The sequence below is a fragment of the Stenella coeruleoalba genome (assembly GCF_951394435.1).
Source record: "Stenella coeruleoalba genome assembly, chromosome: 20".
NCBI classification, from domain to species: Eukaryota; Metazoa; Chordata; class Mammalia; order Artiodactyla; family Delphinidae; genus Stenella; species Stenella coeruleoalba.
Genome location: NC_137166.1, coordinates 19780458 through 19801468, shown reverse-complemented (window position 1 = coordinate 19801468; position 21011 = coordinate 19780458). Strand labels below are relative to the sequence as shown.

General features: G+C 45.9%; 1 protein-coding gene across 1 annotated transcript in view; it reads right to left on the bottom strand.

Moving 5' to 3' along the window:
* Window positions 1–21011, bottom strand: part of CMTM4 (CKLF like MARVEL transmembrane domain containing 4) — a 64900-nt gene that overhangs the window by 5081 nt on the left and 38808 nt on the right. Inside the window, exons 2-3 of the mRNA XM_079906519.1 lie at window positions 7506–7682; window positions 464–562 (exon numbers count right to left, since the gene is read on the bottom strand). Of these exons, the coding sequence (XP_079762645.1) occupies window positions 464–562; window positions 7506–7682 (276 nt within the window). The remainder of the gene's footprint in view (window positions 1–463; window positions 563–7505; window positions 7683–21011) is intronic.

Genomic DNA, 21011 nt, shown 5'->3' with positions numbered 1-21011 from the left:
CAGAGGGAGAAACTCTTTCATTGTCTGGCCCCATCCTCCCCAACCCCACCCCGACGGCAGGCATCTGCTTCATTAACACCCCATCTCGGCAGGGAAGGCCCTTAAAAGCAACACCACTAACAGACATCCAGGGCTCCACTGGGAAGAGACTAAAGCAGGAGTTCGCAAACCTGAGTGTGCATCTGAGAGCTTGTTAAAACACGTTTCTGACTCGGCAGCTCTGGGGGAGGCCAAGAAGGGCATTTCTAACACGTTCTCGGGTGATGCTGAGGCTGCTGTTCCAGGGACCACACTTTAAGAACCGCAGCACTGAAGGAACTGGGACCTCCGTTGGCCCAGTAACAGTATCATTAGCAAAGAAAAAGCTAAAGGAGAAGGAGTAGGACACAGGCCAGGGGACCAGAGGAGCAAGGCACAGAAAGTGTACAAATCAGCCCTGTTTCAACCCGTTGAGTTCACTTACCACGGCAGCAATTTCTGCTCCGGTTTTGTGGTTTAAAGCAGCCAGTACAATGGAAGCAATAAAGAAAAAGAAAGTGCTGAGTCCAGTGTTGACCAAATCCTAAAGAATAAGACAAAATAAAATCACTTGAAAAGAAGCATTTCATGCCTTGCCCTAAACGCAACTGAAGAACTTTCAAAATAAAAAGCACAATACCCCGCCTCTCTGCTGCCTCCATATTTTAGTCTTGATGGCCCACGGGTATTGGTCACACAGAGGAAGGCAAAGAGGATAACAGTTAATGATGCTATTTGATATATCACCACAGCAAAATCCACATTTTAACCAACCACGTCATGTTACCATTTCTTTTTTTATTTTTTATGTTTTTTTAGATGATGTTGGGGGTAGGAGTTTATTAATTAATTAATTTATTTTTGCTGTGTTGCATCTTCGTTTCTGTGCGAGGGCTTTCTCTAGTTGTGGCAAGCAGGGGCCACTCTTCATCGCGGTGCGCGGGCCTCTCACTATGGCGGCCTCTCTTGTTGCGGAGCACAGGCTCCAGATGCGCAGGCTCAGTAGTTGTGGCTCACGGGCCTAGTTGCTCTGTGGCATGTGGGATCCTCCCAGACCAGGGCATGAACCCGTGTCCCCTGCATTAGCAGGCAGATTCTCAACCACTGCGCCACCAGGGAAGCCCACTTACAAGCTTTTATGTAGACATATGTTTTCATTTCTCTTGGGTCATCACATGATTTTATTTTTCCTTTATTATCTGTATCTTCCACTTTTTCTATAACAAACACTTACTACTTGCACAGTTTAAAAGGCTTAAAACTGGAATACTGCAAAAGTTAGTCAGCATCAATATCTTGAGTTCCTTGGCCATGAAACAAAATTAAGGCTTGTAGATTCACCCTTCATATTAGGGAGCAGACACAGGCATGCCTTCAGATGTGGATTTGGGGATGGGTTGGGTTTAGTCAACACTGGTGCTTTTTGGTTTTGTTTGTTTTAATGCTTTTAATGGGGCATGTACTCATCGGTCACGTGCTTCATGTCTGCCGCTGTGGTAGCTCCCCTCCCTGCAGTCTCACACCCAGCCAAATTGCTTCCTGGGGTGGGGGGGCCCAGAACACCCAAGGTTGCAGCCCCTTCTTAGGCCAGGAGATGAGGAGGAAGGGCACCCTCACACACACATGCTTTCTGGTCTCTCCTTCATTAACACACCAATAAGCACAGGTGGGAGCCGAAGTAACTCCAATAACTGATCATCGGGATCCGGCCCACAGAGAGGTTTGACTTGTACACTGTTCAAAATAGATTTGAACAAGCCAGCATTTAAACATCAGAAGACTGCACATAATAAACTTCTAAAAAAAACAAACAAAATCCATCTTTCAGCTGCTCTTGAAAAACTGTTCTGAAGGCCCATGAAGTAACACAATTGGCTGTGACTGAGTAGGAGAACAACCTCTCCGTCTCCCAGACCCCTGGCCCATCTTCTCACTTGCCCATTTCCGCCACATGCGCAGCCCCAGGGGACCCTGAGTCTATGACCCTGATCCAATCCTAGAGAGTGGGCCATCCTACAACGTATCCCACCCTTCCATACTCTGTGCCCAGCGAGCACCTGTTCATCCCTCAAGGCTCAGCTGGAATCTGGCGTTTTCTCCGAATTTCCCTGACTGACCTGCTCCAGGCCCCATGCCCCGAGGAATCCATTGTGTTCTCCCAGGCCTCACACCAAACGGGATCACCCAGAGCACACATACCACAGTAGAGTGGCATCTACCTACCCTGCGCTTTCAGTTCCCAAAACCTGGCCCAAAGCAGGTGTTCAATACCACTGGGCTCTGTGGTTAGCTCGAGTCAGCCCTACACATGGACAAGAGAAGAAGTTTACAACCACTCGGACCATACAGTGCACTGACTTGTGCTCAGATGGCCCCAGTATCAAAGGGATGATCGTAGTACTGATGACAGGGGCAGCTACCATCTACAGAGAGCCCACTGTGCGAAGCATATAACTCCCAGTGTCTCACTGAGCCCTAACCTAATTACCATCCAAAATACCTATAATAAAGGGCCTTTAGAGATGAGGAAATTGAGCCCTAGAAAGGATGAGTTTGACATAATGAAAAATATATATTTGGTCTTTGTCCCAGATTCCTTGGAATTTCCTGAGTGATAGGAGTGTCTTTCGTCATTCTTTTTTTTTTTTTTTTTTTTAATTTACTTTTGGCTGTGTTGGGTCTTCATTTCTGTGCGAGGGCTTTCTCTAGTTGCGGCAAGCGGGGGCCACTCTTCGTCGCGGTGCGCGGGCCTCTCACTACCGCGGCCTCTCTTGTGGAGCACAGGTTCCAGACGCACAGGCTCAGTAGTTGTGGCTCACAGGCCCAGGTGCTCCGTGGCATGTGGGATCCTCCCAGACTAGAGCTCAAACCCATGACCCCCAGGCAGACTCTCAACCACCGCCCACCAGGGAAGCCCCATCTTTTGTCATTCTTAACGAGGCCCTTTCAACTGTCCCTGAGTTTATGCTAATGAAGTGACTCTCAAGCCCCTAGATAATTTCTGGATGGGGGTTGGTTATCAGAAAAACCAGCCAGGTGATTAGAGTGTTGGAACTTTCAGCTCCACAGCCCCTGTGGGCGGGAGAGGGGCTGGAGATTGAGTTCAACCTCCAAATGGCCAAAGATTTTAATCAACCACGCCTACGTAATGAAATCTCCATAAAAGCCTGAATGACGTGACGGGGTTCCACGTGCCAAGAGGGTGCTGCCCCCCAACTCCATGGGGACAGAGACTCCTCTGGACCCTGCCCTATGCATCTCTTCCTTTTGGCTACTCCTGAGTTGTATCCTTTAGAACAAGCCAGAAATCATAAATAAAGCACTTTTCCAAGTTAAGTTGTTCTAGAAAATTATCGAACCTGAGGAGGGGCTTGTGGGAACTCCTGAATCTGCAGCTGGCCAAGCAGAAGTGCAGGTCACCTGGGACCCCATCTGTGTCGGGGGCAGTCTCACGGGACTGAGCCCTTTAACCTGTGGGGTCTGCACTAACTCTGGGAGTTAGTGTCAGAACGGAATTGAATTGCTGGACACCCAGTTGGTCTTGGAGAATTAGAGAAGTACTCAGTGTGGAAAAACTACACAGATTTGGTGTCAGAAAAAACCACATACTTGGTGTCAAAAGTGGTGTCAGAAAACAGTACCCAATGAGTCGTGGCGAAAGCCTCAGAACTCTGCAAGTGGCCCTTCTGGGGGACTGTTCTCAACTCACCACAGCACCCAGCCTGGGTTCTCAGGTCGGGAGACATCTGTGGGAGGAGCAGGGGCCACAGAGGCCACTAAGAAGGAACACCAAAGAGAAAGAAGAGAGACTGAGATTGTGGTGTCATCAGAGGCAAGAGGAGAGAGTAGGGCAGGAGGGACTGAGCTGAGCGTATTCCGGCGCTGAAACGGTTGGGGGCGGCGGGGAGGGCTGGGGAACAACCATAGGATCCAGGAGAACAGAGGCCCCCAGTGATGCTGACCAGAGGACTTTCAAGGACAAAGTCAGGGGAGTGGATGGGGGAGGGGAAGAGGCAGTCCTCCTGTTCGGGAAGGACACAGGGAAGGCTTTTTGGGGTGCTGACACCATCCTATCTGTTGACCCATGTTATGGCCGCAGTCTTTTATCATTCTTCACTAAACGGTACATTTACTTTTACAAGTTTTTCTGAATATGCTGTATTTGACGATAAACGCTGAGATAAGACATCAGGAAGCAGCGAAGTAGAGAAGGCGTGTGCGGACCTCCGTCTGCTTTCAAAAGTTTGGCTGCGCTTACAGGGCTTGAGGGCTCTGAGTGCCGGCTAAGGAGAGTGGGAGCGCCCGGGGTCAATGGTAGGAAGAGGATGGAAGGAGAGAGGGACGGGGTGGCAGAGGAGGCCAGGGGCACCAATCAAGGTGAACACAGGTAGAACACATGGGCCTGTGAGCTCCCAATATACAGAGAAAAACACACATCACAGAATAAGTCCCATAGAGTCACTAAAAAAAACAAACAAAAAAACAAGCTGATATTAACACACTCTTTCTGATTGCATCAAATAATGCTTGTATAAAATACATACTTTGCATTGTCCTCCTTATGTACCATTTTTCATGCATATGTGAGTCAACTTATCTCCCAAAATGGCCCAGTTTTCTAAATCTATACCAATCACACCCTACGTCACTCATCAACTGGCTCTCTTGGGGTCAAGAATACTCCTACCACCTTGTTAGGGAAACACACACACCCAAGGCCAACCCACTGTGATGATTCCAGCCGGATCAGCTCTAAGAAATCACTTTTGCTCCCGTCCCTGAGAACAGATGACCTGGGCTCCCATCAGTAAGTACCATCTCCTCGAGTCCATGAAACTTACATACTCTTTTGTTGGATAAGCAGACACCTTCACCTGCTCTAAAAGGGTGGAAATCCTGCAAAGGATCCTAAAGGACAGAAAGTGTTCTCAAGTGACCACATCACCACCCGGTCATCGGCCCTAGCCAACACCATCCGAAAGGACAGGAGGGATGTTAACTTTCCAGTGAAAAAGATGCACTTCGATATAACCCCAAAAATGTGGTTGTCAACCAGTGAAAGTCTTTCACGGTTAAAATAGAAAAATCAGGATTTCAGAAAGCTCAACAAATAGGTATTTCTGGAGATAAGATAAAGGCCAGTATGAATTAGTCAGAAATCTGAAGTATGAAGTCTTTTTTGCTGTTGTTATGGTGATCTGTGATCCTTTTTTAATTAATTAATTACCTAACTAACTGATTATTTTTTTGGCTGCGCCACACAGCTTGTGGAATCTTAGTTCCCCAACTAGGAATTGAACCTGGGCTCGTGGCAGTGAAAGCGCAGAGTCCTAACCACTGGACTGCCAGGGAATTCCCAGTGATCCTTTTTTTTTAAATTGAAATGTAGTTGATTTACAATATTATATTAGTTTCAGGTGTACAGTACAGTGATTCAGTATTTTTGCAGATTACACTCCATTATAAATTATTACAAGCTAATGGTTATAAATGCCTATGTTATATAATATAGTGAAGTATAAAGTCTTCTAACAGATTTATGGCTGTCAAATAAGTAGGTAAGACAGAATTAAGGGAGTGAAGTCAAAGCTGGTGGAAGTTTACAGGAGAATGATGTGGCTGACAGACACCAAGGGCCTCTGACTCACAGTAAGGTTAATATTTCTCATACTGGCAACAGCACCCACTGCTTTGGAGCCTATATACACACTGTCTCATTTCATTCTTAAAACAGCCCTGTAAGAAAAATATTATCATCTCAACTTGGGGCTCTAAGTGACTTGCCCAGGGTCATACCCAGCTCTTAAGATCCACCTTGGACTTGAATGCAGACAGGTTGGCCTAACTTAAAGTCAGTGGGGTTTTTTGATTTTTTTTTTTTTTGGCTGCATCGGGTCTTAGTTGCAGCATTCGGGCTCTTGCCCCGCAGCATGTGGGATCTTAGTTCCCCAACCAGGGATCAAACCTGCGTCCTCTGCATTAGAAGGCGGATTCTTAACCACTGGACCGCCACGGAAGTCCCACCCCTGGATCTTAACCATCCTAGCAGCTGCTTCTTTGTCAAACAGGATCTCCAGCATGGTTTCATTCACAGCCCGGTCCAGCCCCTCCCTCAGAAAGTATTTATTGTGGCCTTAGAAACTCCCGGGGACCTGGGTTTCCAACGTACCTTGCCCCACAACAATGCCCTTGCCCCCATGGAGCCTGTGTGTGAGTTGGTGGGGGGCCGGTTTGTGAGGTTCTCTTGCGCTACCTGTTCATTACACTATCAGTTTAGAGCACAACTCTGTAAGCATTTTCTTATGGATAACACAGACTTCATCTTAAAAAGAGCTGAGACATTAAAATCTGTCACCAAAAACTGACAAAATGCCTCCAGTATCTTGAGGTTTTAGAGCTTTTTTCTTAGTTTTCAATGCCGGGACAAAACCATCTGAGTTTGCAACTGACAACTTTTCTAGTCCAATTGTCTTTTTATTTTTCCTCCTAAAAGAGTGTGAACAACACAGAGAGAACTCTGTCAGGAAAACCATCTCCTCTTGGTCCCCCACATGAACACCATGGGAGTGGCCCCACCAGGCAAGGTGACCAGCCCAGGCCTCCTCCTCCTGGGCTCCTGCACTCGGACCACACTTCCCACGGTGCTGCATACACCCAGCACTGGCCGCCAAGAGAGGAGCCTGCATGAGGGCAGGTGGTCTCAGAGCCCCCCACCCACCCCCAGGCACAGAAGGAGAGGCAGCTGATAGTGCTTGCCTGTGTCTCCCTAACTGGTTCCCTGTGAGCTCCTGCACGTGCTGATCTGCAAAGAAATATCAAGAAAACCGAGGGCTGTGAAGTTCCCTTTTCCGTTTGGCACAGTAAGGACAAGTTACACAAGCCCAGGAAAAGGGGCCTGGGAGTGACCGGCCCTGAGATGCCTATGCCGGTCAGAAGGTAAGGCTGTCAAACAGAGTTAAGACCCCCAAACCACAGAGGGAAGAGGACACATTTCCTCAAGACTCTCTGATCAAACCAGCAAACCGTCTGGGACCTCCCAGCTGCTTTGAATTTAATAATATTCCTAGGTTTCACAAGTTAATGGCAATTTCATTCATATTTTCAATTCTTCCTGAATCAATATTTTTGCAAACAGCTTTCAGGTCCAGTGTGAAAAATATGCAAACGTATTAATTCCATGTTCTCTTTCCCATATTCTATAAATATCAACATAACCAATCTTCTCAGAGGACCCCAAAATCGAAATGACATCTTTAAAGGGGTCAGAATAATTGTTATGTTTCTATCATTAGTGAAGATTCCATTAATTTTGTAGTCATTTTATTCAACCCAGTAAGGAAATTTAAAATTTCACAGTTGCATTACAATGGAATATTTAAGTATCAAAAAGAGCTGGAACCAAACATGCCATGGACTGATTCCTGCTTTCCCTGGGAGCTGTGCAGTACCCGATGCTTTCCTAATCTGAGAGCGTGATTTCTACTCACTGTCAGGTTCCAGTTGATCTGGGGGATCCTCATGTGAAGGTTGAGACTGAACAGAATCAGCAAGACTCCAGTCACCACAAACGCACTGCAGCTCACAAACTCAAAAAAGTAGAGGCCTTCACACGGGGAGCACTCCATGATGGTCTCTATGCAGATGAACGCGATCAGGGCCAAAATCTGGGAAGAAAATTACAAACACACATGTACGTGTACGTTCAGCACACATCTGTGGACACACATGTCCGCAGCATTTAAATAAAACTCAACCACCGCCGCCACATACAGCCCCGGAGTTTCTCCCCTGGGGACAGCAGTATCACGGTCAGGGATGTGACCTGATCCAATTCTTACCCAAGAACAGGTATAGGGGGCTTAATGAAAGGATCAGATTCCTCATGGGAACAACCAAGCCCCACCACAGGACACTGACACCAGGCTGGTGCCGTGCAGCTCCTCGTGAGGAAGCAAACAGGAACATGCCCTCAGTGGTTTCAGTCTGTCTCTGCCACGAGTAAGTGGACACTGCCTACACACGCTTCTCATGCATAGTCTCCACCACAAGGATGCCAAACATCAAGAGAGCAGGGTCCTGGTGGGATCTGCAACTGCCTTGCTGGTTCAGCTGAGGTCACACAGGCTGACTGAGACCCTTGATGGCTTTAGGAGAAGGATTTGTATAACCTCCTTCCCCCATTTAGAAGTCCCACCCCAAAATAAGGCCCACCTAATTAACTCATGAGCCATGCTTTTTAAAAGTTTATCATTGGACTTGATGATAAAGAGACAGCCTGGCAGTTTATAAAAACATTTTAAATCTACAAACAATAGAATCAATTTCTTTCGGAAGGACCAAAGTAACACTCTAGCAGTATGTCCCAAGCGATGAGAGATCATGAAAGCAAACAGGTATCAATGGAAATCACCAGTTTCAAAGGGAGATTTCAGGAACAGGAGGCGGCAGAGGGGCTGAGTTAGTGGCCCTGTGATCAAGGAAAAGTCAGGTGGTCTTACACCTAAAACCAGCCCAGTCTTGGGCTCCTGGTCTGTACCCCACTTCCGCAACCGAGCGCCTCGCCGCCCACTACCTGTCAAGCCTGTGCCAGAGCTTCCAGGCCGGACCTCCCCAAAAGTCAAGGAAGCACAGGCAGGCAGCTCTGTGGTTCCAGATTTGTCCTTAGAACCAGCAACGTCAGCATCACCAGGGAGCTTGTTAGAAATGCAGAATCTCTGCCTCCCCTCCTTGACCTCCAGAGTCACAGTCTGCTTTTTGGACAACAACCCTAGATGACAGAAGTGTGGGAAGCATAGGAGGCACAGGCTGCTCTGGGGCCCTTCTCCACCTCCAGGAGTCCCACTCATGCCTTTCAGTGCCACGCTCAGCTCACATCTTCCCCACGCCCTTCCTGATTGCACCTCTCCCCGCCAGACGTGACTGATCCTACCCTCTCCCAGGAAAGCTTGCACGTCTGTGGTTGCATTCCATCTATCACACTTGCCACCATGGATCTCTCTGCCTCCTGAGCTCTTTGAGGGTAGGGGCCAGTCCATCTCCCTCCACTCCCAAGGCACCAAGCTCACTAACCTGCACAAAGCCAGCGAATGGGGGCCCGGGGAGCCTCTTCAAACCCACCCCAACAATTCCTGACGGACTTGTCAGTCTCCACATGAAAGGAAGGGAGGCTCTGCTTTTTCCATGCCTTTCTAACAATATGTGGTCTTTCCATATTTCTATTCTAAGTCAATACGTAACAATTATGGGCCTTACAGCATACTTTGTGCTTCTCCTAATGGCTCTCCTTATAATTCTCTACAGAACCAGACACTTTCATTCTCAATCTGAATTACATGCCTGACTTGCAATCAATTCACAAAGAAAGAGTTCATATAAGGGAAACTCCTAAAAAAATTTCTCTTTCTTTTTTTTTTACCCCTGTAATTGGACCTAGTAATCTTGGGCAAGAAATAACACACATCAGTATAGAGTTACAAATGTCTCTGGTATGCTAACTTCAACCGTATTTGTGTGGGAAGGTAACATCTACATTCTTAAATATTAAAATTAAAATGGTTTCAAGAATATGCAAATCCAATAGGCAATTCAATAAATACAGACAAAATTCCCTGCTCTCTAGCTCATATGCTAATGAAGGAGTTTTTAAAAAGTAGATTAATAATGTAGCATGTTACACAGTGATAAATACAAAGAAGAAAAATCAAAGCAGGGAAGGAGAATGAAGTGTAACCAGGCAAGGGTGTTCGAAATTTTAGGCAGAGTGACCACGGAAGGTCTAAGAAGGTTCTAGATTTATTACAAAGGATATTAAAGTATACGACTGAAGAGCCAGATGAAGAGATACACAGGGCAAGGTCCAGAAGGGTCTCAAACACAGGAACTTCCGTCCCCTTGGAGTTTGGAGTGCACACCCCACCCCCCATCACCTGGATGCGTTTTTGGTTCACCAACCTGGAAGATCAATCCTCGAGTTCAAGACTTTTCACAGAGCTTAATCTGGAGCCCCTCCCCTTTTCAGAGGTCAGTGGCTAAGGTTGAAAGTTCCAACCCTCTCATCACCTGGTTGGTTCCCCTGGCAACCAGCCCCCATCCTTAGGAGCTTTCCAAAAGTCATCTCATTAACACAAACTCAGGTGTGGCTGGAAGGGATCTGTTAAGAATATCAAAAATAGGGGACTTCCCTGGTCGCACAGTGGTTAAGAATCTGCCTGCCAATGCAGGGGACACAGGTTCAATCCCAGGTCCAGGAAGATCCACATGCTGCGGAGCAACTAAGCCCGTGCACCACAACTACTGAGCCTGCGCTCTAGAGCCCAGGAGACACAACTACTGAGCCCGTGCGCCTAGAGCCTATGCTCCGCAACAAGAGAAGCCCCTGCTCGCCACAACTAGAGAAAGCCCACATGCAGCAACAAAGACCCAATGCAGCCAAAAATTAAAAAAAAAAAAAAAAAAGAATATCATTATCAAACACCTCTTATCACTTAGGAAATTCCAAGGGTTTTAAGAGCTCTGTACCAGAAATGGAATGAAGACGAAACATATATTTCATTATTATAAACCACAATATCACAAGTATTCCCATGTATAAAGATACAGATACATAAACACATACATATGCACAACTATATACATACAATAATTTAATCAATCCCCCACTGATAGGTAATTAGGTGGTTTGTAATTAATAAGCTGTACACTTTTTATAAAATTTATTATATTGAAGTATAGTTGATAATGTACTGATTTCTACTGGCAAAGTGATTCAGTTATACATATATTTCCCTGTGCTAAACAGTAGAACCTTGTTGTTTATCCATTCTATATATAATAGTTTGCATCTACTAATCCCAAACTCCCAGTCCATCCCTCCCCTATCCCCCACTCCCCCTTGGCAACCACAAGTCTGTTCTCTATGTCTGTGAGTCTGTTTCTGTTTCATAGATAAGTTTACTTGTGTCATATTTTAGATTCCACATATAAGTGTCAAGAGTGTTCTGCCTATGTTTTCCTCTAAGAGTTTTATAGTGTCCAGTCTTACATTTAGGTCTCTAATCCATTTTGAGTTTATTTTTGTGTATGGTGTTAGGGAGTGTTCTAATTTCATTCTTTTACATGTAGCTGTCCAGTTTTCCCAGCATCACTTATTGAAGAGACTGTCTTTTCTCCATTGTATATTCTTGCCCCCTTTGTCATAGATGAATTGACCATAAGTTCTAGTAAGCAGTATACTTTTTATTTGCCTGCACTTTGGCACAGCAAATCAAATTTCTTCCAGCACATTGAAATCTAACAATCACTGCTGAAGCAAAACCTATCAACTGGCCAATAAGAAAATAGGGACTGGGGGAATTCCCTGGTGGCCCAGTGGTTAGGACTCCATGCTCTCACTGCTGAGGGCCTGGATTCAATCCCTGGTTGGGGAACTATGATCCCACAAGCCACGTGGTATGGGGAAGGAAGGAAGGAGGGAAGGAGGGAAGGAGGGAAGGAGGGAAGGAGGGAAGGAGGGAAGGAGGGAAGGAGGGAGGGAGGGAGGGAGGGAGGGAGAAATAGGGACTCAAAGTTATACTGGAAGCCAACAACTTCAAAGCACCTAAAGAATCAAAAATAATTCAACTTATAACAATTCTGCAGTAGACAAATACACAAGGAAAATTGCACAGAGATGTTCAAAAAGATGTAAATAAGGAATAGCTATTGCAGTTGCTAATCGGGAGATCACGGGTGTGCCCTTGAAGAGAGCCCTTTCCGTGTAGCATCTACCAACTGACCAGGAGCAAATATTTGCACAGTTGATAAGTAAACTGATATTAAAACATTGTCAGATTTCCACAACTATGGCTAATTATGATTGGCAACATCAAAAAGCGGGGGGTGGGGGGGACATAGCTGGCTGATTAAGGTAACATAAAACTTTAAAAAAATTCATAACCCCCCTGTTACCAGTGGTAGGAGTGAAAACCACCAGGACCCTTCTGAAGAGCTGTGTTAATAACAGCATGGTTCACAGTACATCCCGTTCCCCTCCCTCAGGGCACACTGTAGGGTTGGAGATTTGTGCTGAGTTTCCTGGGGCAGATTTACTCTCAAGATGATGAAGCTTATGCTCCAACATCCCATCCATCACAACTCCTTTTCCCAGGTGGTGATGGAGTAACAGTGGGCGTTTTGGGGATTCAGCAAACTGGAAGTTTTGGGGGTTTAGGATTTTTAAAAAATTATTATTTATTTTTTGGCTGTGTCGGTTCTTAGTTACGGCATGCGGGCTCCTTGTTGAGGCAGGCAGGATCTTTCACTGCGGCACACGGGCTTCTCTCCAGTTGTGGCGTGCAAATTTTCTCTTCTCTAGTCGTGGCACACAGGCTCCAGGGCGTGTGGGCTCTGTAGTTGCAGCGCACAGGTTCCACAGTGCATGGCCTCTGTATTTGCAGAACGTGGGCTCTAGTTGAGGCACCAGAGCTCAGTAGTTGCAGCACGCGGGTTTAGTTGCCCCGAGACATGTGCTGTCTGAGTCCCCGACCAGGGATCAAACCCACGTCCCCTGCACTGTAAGGCGGATTCTTTACCACTGGACCACCAGGAAAGTCCCGGCTAACTGGAAGCTGAGTGAGAGAGACGGTGAGTTTGGGTTTGGTGGTCACTTTCATGTACGGCTATTGTTAGCCTTCCCTCTGATCTGACATCATGAGGAAGAAAAAGGTGCTAAAATTCACAAGATCAATGTGTCCGACAGTACCAAACTAAAAGTGTGGGTGGTGAAGGGGGAATGGGGTTTGAAACATATGGAGCCAGAAGTTAGCATTCTTTAGAAGGAGAATTCTTCAGATCATCAAACGCCCAAAACAGTAAGTGGACAATTCTGTTTTCATTGGTGCCTAAATGGAAGTTGTGCCCTATCAGGAATATATCCAATAATGCAGAGTATGCAATTATAAACACACTATATACCTTTCCTCCCTTTTCGGTGGGAATCACATGAAATAGAATCTATCATTATTCTGGGGTTCAGGGAATTCCCTGGTGGTCCAGTGGTTAGGACTCCGCAATCTCACTGCCGAGGGTCTGAGTTCAATCCCTGGTTGGGGAACTTAGATCCCACAAGCCATGCGATGCGGCCAAAAGGGAAAAAAAAAAAAAAAAAAAAAAACACATTAAAAGAAGAAATTCCAGCAGTGATACTATAAAGAGCAACTACATATATGTGGGAGATTATTACAATTTATGCATCCCCATGTATCAGATCACATCATAAAGTACCTGACAAATCTTGAACTGATAAAGTCTGACAGTCCCCAATAAAATGGCACACAAAGTTGCCTCCAACGAATGGAAATAGCCTGAAGAAACAAATGTTCCAATGACAACCTCTTACACACATTCATCAATAAGGTGATGTATGCCGTGTAAGGGTATATTGATTGTGTAATGATGGTGCTCAATACAATGGAGTGGCAAACTAAAACTTGAGTTGTTCTTGTGTACCCCTAGATTTCAGATCGATTTTGTCTACTTTTTCAGAATTAACTGATCATACTAAAATTCAAATACCATCGATCTTAGTGGAGGCCAAAAGTAAAAACAGAAAGAAAACACTTTTAGAATTTGTAATTTTGTATGCCTCTCATTCTTAAATAGTCATTATTGCACCCAGTTTTATATCTTTAATTTCCTATCTTTTTCCTTAGAGTGGGTCTCCAAAGTCATATGAGTCTCCAGCCTCTCAAAACCTGGCTCTGCTTCTGACTGTGGGCAATCAAAGGTGAGTGGATAAGATACGTTACTCCTGGCAGCAGCCTTCAGGAACTGTAAGCCATTTCACCACGCTCCCTCCCCCGCCAGCCTGCAGTGCTCCTGGTGGGGGTGGCCTCCGAGTAAGGCTGATGGGCAGCCAGCTCCCAACTGACCTGAGATGAGTGTGTAACACAGTGGAGAAGGAAACCTCCCTTGGGTTAAGTCATGGAGATTTTAGGTTTGTTTGTTACTTCAGCATAATCCAGCTCATGCCACCTAGGAAGGGCACCTTGGCACAATGTTAAATTTGCACAACAGGTCCTGGGTATTTAGTACAAAACTGCAAATTTTTACAGGATGAATGTTACCACGCCACTCACTCTTAAAGACACCCGATCCAAATGGCTTTACAGACCAATTCTTAACAGACTGTCAAGGTAAAGATACTGCCTATGTTATTTATAAATTTATTTATTTATTTATTTTTGGCTGCATTGGGTCTTCATTGCTGCACGCAGGCTTTCTCTAGTTGCGGTGAGTGGGGGCCACTCTTTGTTGCGGTGCACGGGCTTCTCATTGCGGTGGCTTCTCTTGTTGTGGAGCACGGACTCTAGGCGCATGGGCTTCAGTAGTTGTGGCTCACGGGCTCAACAGTTGTGGCACGCAGGCTCAGTAGTTGTGGCACACGGGCTTAGCTGCTCCGTGGCATGTGGGATCTTCCCAGACCAGGGATCAAACCTGTGTCTCCTGCATTGGCAGGTGGATTCTTAACCACTGCACCACCAGGGAAGTCCATGCCTGTGTTATTTAAACTAACAAAGAAAAACATAAAATATTTGGAATTTCTGGGATTTATCTATGTGGTAGGACTGTGGATAGATGTTTTTTTTAACTTAGGCTTCTATTATTTTCCAAAATTTCTACGAGTACATGTTTTTATTTTAAAAATGAAATAATTTTATGTATATAAACACTTTGGGGAAACATCCAGATTTATTATGAGTTACGTGTTAGTGACCTCTAAGAATCATTCCTTATTTGTTTTGAAACCATTCATGAATATTTTAAAATGACATTATATACTTTAATGGAAAATGAAAGTCACTCTCCAAATCTATGTCAGTGGCCACCATTGCACTTTTAGTGCAGGGAGTGGGCACGTAAGAAACAGGGCAGCCTTCTATATATATATATAAAATATATAAACAACAAGGATGTACTGTTTAACACAGGGAACTATAGTCAATATCTTATAATAACCTATAATGGAAAAGAATCTGAAAAAGAATATATATACATATCTGAACCACTTTGCTGTACACCTGAAACTCACACAATATTGTTCGCTTAATTTAAAATAAATAATTCACACTGTATTTATTTCAGTAAAAAAAAAAAAAAACTGTCACTTTTTCCAACTTCTGAAATACTGTCCATTGGTTTTTTTGTTGTTGTTGTTCTCACTTATAAATAAAACAAACTGTATTTCAGTAAAAAAGAAAAAAACAATTAAATATAAATTTCTTTTAACAAAAAAGAAAGGAAAAGAAAAAGGGCAGCCTTACTCTCACCAATGGGATGGCAGGGACCCTCCCCCCATGCCTCCCAAGTGAACAGTACTGTCCTGGGTATCTATGAAGGCAACTTGGAAGGTTAGACAAAATCCTAACCTTCCTTGATCACCAATTTATCAAAGGATTTAATGAAGCTCATTTTAAAATACACCTGCAAGCAAAAATCACAGTATGTAAAAACAATTTTCAGGGGACTTCCCTGGTGATGCAGTGGTTAAAAAGCCGCCTGCCAATGCAGGGGACATGGGCTCAAGTCCTGCTCCGGGAAGACCCCACATGACACGGAGCAACTAAGCCCGTGTGCCACAACTACTGAGCCCGCGCTCTAGAGCCCATGAGCCACAACTACTGAGCCTGTGTGCCACAACTACTGAAGCCCACGTGCCTAGAGCCCGTGCTCCACAACAAGAGAAGCCACCACAATGAGAAGCCCACGCACTGCAACGAAGAGTAGGCCCCGCTGACCACAACTAGAGAAAGCCCACACACAGCAACGAAGACCTAACGCAGACAAAAATAAATAAATAAATTGGGGGGAAATAAATAAAATAAAAATAATTTTCAGGACTCTTAAAAACCACCAGGTGCAAAAATGACTCTCCATTTGAAGATGTCTCTCACAACGTGAATCCGTGGTGGCTCCTATGCAGCCAGACAACTTCTTCAGTGACCCTGACAGCTCGGTGGCACCTGGGGGCTTGCTGTGCTCAAAGTCTGTTCCAATCCAGCCAACACACCCCATGATACACGCACGGACAGGTAACTAACCAGGTACCAGGAGCTCAGGGAAGGGTTGAGGTTTGGAAGGCAGAGGGTCACTGAGGGTTTGGGGAACAGCAGAAGGCTCTAGAAGGCTTCCCGGAGAGCACTGGACTCAGTGATGTTAGAGAAAAAGCAAGAGAGGAACATTTGTGCATGGCAGTGCCTAGCTTTCCAACTGAGTTCCTTGGTTGGGGGTGAGGTGGAGGGTAGGGACAGAACCCAGTCCCTCACCCAAGTACCTTTGTTTTAGAGGTTCTTAAACTCTTCTGACCAAAGAACAGGACACCTGTTAATAGTCTCCTGAACCAACACTACAGGAAGCATAGCTTGCAAATCAGCAGTCTGGTTTATACACTGGGAAAATATTTCTGTTGTGCTTTTTAAAAAGAAACTTTTTTTTAAGTTTGAAAACTGTGGCAGTCTGACCCTTCCAGTTGCAGAGAAGCAGTCCTGAATTTGCACAGTGTGGTTCGGTGTGGTCCCCATGGCCACCCACCTTTGGGTTTTCTCACGCTAAGCCCCATGCTGTTTCCATCATAACAACATCCCTCCTGGTCTTGGGGTCCTCACAGCACATCGGCATATTAACAGTTCTGAAAAGGCTCATAGTAAAAAAAAAAAACCTGTTTACCTTTATTTGATGTGCGGATTATGTTACCTGAACACAGAATGTTTTTATTCCTCAGCACACCTATTAATACTACATAGCGGAAAAAAGAAACTACTACATAGTGGTGTTTGGAGAGAAATGAGTTAGGGAAACACAAAAAGCATGTGCTGGTCAGTATTCAACGTTGTCAGGTCATACACAATGTAAACTCACAGACTAAAATACAGAAGCTCATTTCCTCAGCAGGGTAGCAACTAGTAAGGACCCTGTTAACTGAGTGACACACACACACACACACACACAGCAAGGTCCAAAGTACCTTCAGAATCAGACCAAACTCTAATCAGCTCTAGCACGTTCAAAATGAAAATGTCTCTCTTCCACCAGTACTGAAAAATTATTTGAGAGATGAGACATGGCTTGTATTTAGCCACAAAGATCCAACAGGCAAGTTGTTAAAATGCCACTTCTGGAAGACCCCATGATGTGCAGAAGAGAGAACCCAGAGAGGGCAGCAGAGCGCACTTCAGGAAGCAGCTCCATTCTTATCACTCACAGTGGATGCTTACACTGGGTCCTGGGGCCAGAACTGCAGAAGAGGCACAGGAGCCCTTTCCCTTCCATCTTTCTGAGTCTGGAGGCCAAGGAATTGAAGTTGCTCTATATAGGGCCAAACAACAGATCACCTTAAAGCGTAAGCTCCCAGGCCAGAAGCCATGCGGCCTGATCTGCAAAGGGTCTCAAATAACTAGCTGTGCAGTGCCAGGCACCTCAGATTGACAACGGCTTGCATTTAGGGAGCATCACTAATGTAATTAGGATGCTCTCAGGCCCTGTGCTGGGCACGGTCCATTTGTCATCTCTGATGCTCATGACCACACCTCCATGGTGTGGCCCAGAAGCTCTGTCCCAGGCCCCAAAGGTAGTTTCTCCACATACCTCGTTCTTCTATACCAGATGCCTAATGGTTGATTTATCCAGGGTCTAGAACCTCCCCACACCCTTGGCCATGGGAAAAAGCATCAGTGTATAATTTCTCTTCAATGAACACAGCAGGAGACCCGGGGAGCCAGTGTCACGCAGGTCTCTGACAAAGCACACAACTTGATTACTCAAAGGGATCTAACAACAGTAACGTCTCACTTTTTTTAAGCAAAATAATCCATGAGTTGCTCCGCTCAAGGGACGCCATCCCATGAGGAAGGGAGATTTAAGGTATTACCCTCCTCTCCCCTGAGACAATAGAGCAATGAGCAAATATTTTTTAGTTCTGAAACAAAGGAGCTAATTACAGGTGTAAGTTATTTAACCTTCAATCAATACTTTTTGCGCATGATCTTTGGTTCCATTGTTTTTCTCCAGCTAAGTAAACAGTGTCCAAGGTACGGATTTGAGAGATGCAGAGAATTAAAAGAAAACTACCTGCTCTGGAAATGCAGGGACGCCCCCAGGAGCTACAGCCACCCAGGCCGGCAGGGAACACTAATTAGGCAGTAGTTAAGCAAAGGAGCCAAGGGGCAGAGGCAAATACGTTCCTGATTGTTGAGAAGGAAGAGATGAGGACAAAAGAGAGGGAGGCTGCCAAGGGCTCCGGGCAGTCAGAAGAAAAGAGGGGACCAGAGAGGCCAGTTCTGCCAGCCACACTCCAGGCTGTGGTCACTTCAAACCTCTGAGGGCTTTGTTTTTGACTGAGGACAGAAGGACTCAGGCTGTTGCTGCTCCAGGGAGCTGTCTGTTGGTTGGTCTGAGCGTGGCCCAATGTCACAAGGCCCACTTCAGCCAGTGCTCTGACATGTTTTTCAAGCTGGGTTCTCCTGTGTAAATAATTTTGCTATTTTGGAATCCTAAAGCCATATGTAAGTTAGGAGCTGAACTCAGCAGACTGCATTTCGATTTCTTTTTCTGGCAAGACTCTCACCTTTCACATAAATTATTATACTTAACAGCATAAGCGAGCTCTAATGCACACGTATTAAACCCCCACGTTACTTGTTGGCAACGGCTGGCCATAGCCTATGACCGTCTCAGACAAATTAAAATAGGCTTATTTGGGGACATCCAACAACTTAAAGCACACACACAGTATTATCCAATGAAGTGCAAAACACATTTCCTTGTTTTTTTTAAAAAAAAAAAAGTCTTGAAAACTTTATTATGTGGTTGATGATATAACTGCACATGATTTCAGAAAACCACAGGACGGTCAGCATCTTTTTTGCCAAAAGAATGCCCACAACATTCTACTGCAAATGCCATCCTGGCCAAAAAGCTACATTTTCAGACCATTTAAATTAGTAATGGAGCAAAAAAAATGCACATGTAGAGGACACAGGAAACAAGCGCCTTCAAACCATACACATCTGAAGATGTTTAACTACACTGCTGGCATTTGGACTTTCTTCTCCCCCTTCCTTTCTCATATCCTAGCTTCATGCAGGAAGCTGAAATCCCGGGAAGCAGTGTCACATCCCCAAAGTGATTCAAAAGCAGAACGCAACCCCCACCCCCACCCCCCCCACACACACCCCCGCTCCTTGCTCTCTCTGCTTTAATTCCCGGGCGTCTCCCGGCCCCAACATCTCTGACAAACCACCTTGACAGATGGGAAAAAGGGGACAGCTTTTCTCAGTGAATGAGAAACCAGCAGGCCATGAGCAGCTTTTTGCTAAAGATTAATTTAGGCCAAAATAGCGACCTGCATAATTTAAGAGGCCAGGAGGACGTGCGCCTAGAAAACCCAACTCAGCCTTAAGATCTACAGCCGTAAAGGCCCCCAGCACCTCAGCATCATCCAACTGAGGAAGGGTCCCACAGGAGAGGAGGCAACTTAAGTGGCCGAAGCCCAGGGCCCTGCGCACAGATTCAGAGACTTAAGAGACTCAGGTACCTTCCTCCACACCTTAGCACACAAATCAAGGCACTACAGTTCAGCAGTCTTTGTAAACTGGTGTCCCTAGCGCCACAGACAATAAGGACAGTGCCCCTAGAATGTGTGATCCGGTGGCCCTCCTAAAAAAAACAACATTTGCTGAGTCCTTTTACTGTGGGTCAAATGCTGTGCTGGGCACTGTCACAAGATTCTCCCCTTTTATTTAACCTCCATCCAATCCTGGGAGGAACATGGTTGGTTTGCTTGGTTATTTTTTTGTTTGTTTGTTTGTTTGTTTGTTTTGCGGTACTCGAGCCTCTCACTGTTGTGGCCTCCCCCGTTGCAGGGCACAGGCTTGCACAGGACGCGCAGGCTCAGCGGCCATGGCTCACGGGCCCAGCCGCTCCGCGGCATGTGGGATCTTCCCGGACCGGGGCACAAGCCTGTGTCCCCTGCATCGGCAGGCGGACTCTCAACCACTGCGCCACCAGGGAAGCCCCGGTTTGCTTGTTTTTAATTGAGATGTAATTCACCCATATCATAAAAATCATCCATTTAAAGTGTACATACAATTCAGTGGTTTTTTAGCATATTCAAAGTTATGCAACCATCACCATTATATAATTGCAGGATATTTTCATCACCTCAAGAGAAAAATCCTTTTTTGTTTGCTTGTTTGTTTTTTATTTATTTTATTTATTTTTGGCTGCGTTGGGTCTTCGTTGCTGCGCGCGGGCTTTCTCTAGTTGTGGCGAGCGGGGGCTACTCTTCATTGTGGTGCGCAGGCTTCTCATTGTGGTGGCTTCTCTTGTTGCGGAGCACGGGCTCTAGGCGCGCGGGCTTCAGTAGTTGTGGCACATGGGCTCACCAGCTGTGGCTCACGGGCTCTAGAGCACAGGCTTCAGTAGCTGTGGCACACAGGCTTAGTGCTCCACAGCATGTGGGATCTTCCCAGACCAGGGCTCGAACCTGTGTCCCCTGCATTGGCAGGCGGATTCTTAACCACTGTGCCACCAGGGAAGTCTCAGGAGCATCGTTTTTAATCCCCATGCTATTGATGAGGAAAATGAGGGAACCATGTTAAGCACCCCATCCAGAATCACAAAGTCTCCAGCAGAGCTGAGGTGAAACCCAGTCCCTGAAGCCCTCACAGCACTGGCTGCCACAGCACTGATCACCCCTCCATCCACCCGTGGCTTCCGCCACTCCCTTCCCATCCTACCAGCCCGCAAACGGTGGGTGCTCCCCAGGGCTTTCCCTCTGCTGCTTCCTCACCAGATAAGTGTACCCAACAGATTTCCCTGATCCTGACTCCCACTCCCAAATCTACTTCTCTAGTCTGAGCCCCGGATCCAGGCTGCAATACTGTCCCACTGGGCATCTCCACCTAAATGCTCCCAGGCACCCACAAATGTGAGAGCAGAAATCTCCTTCCCTGATGCAG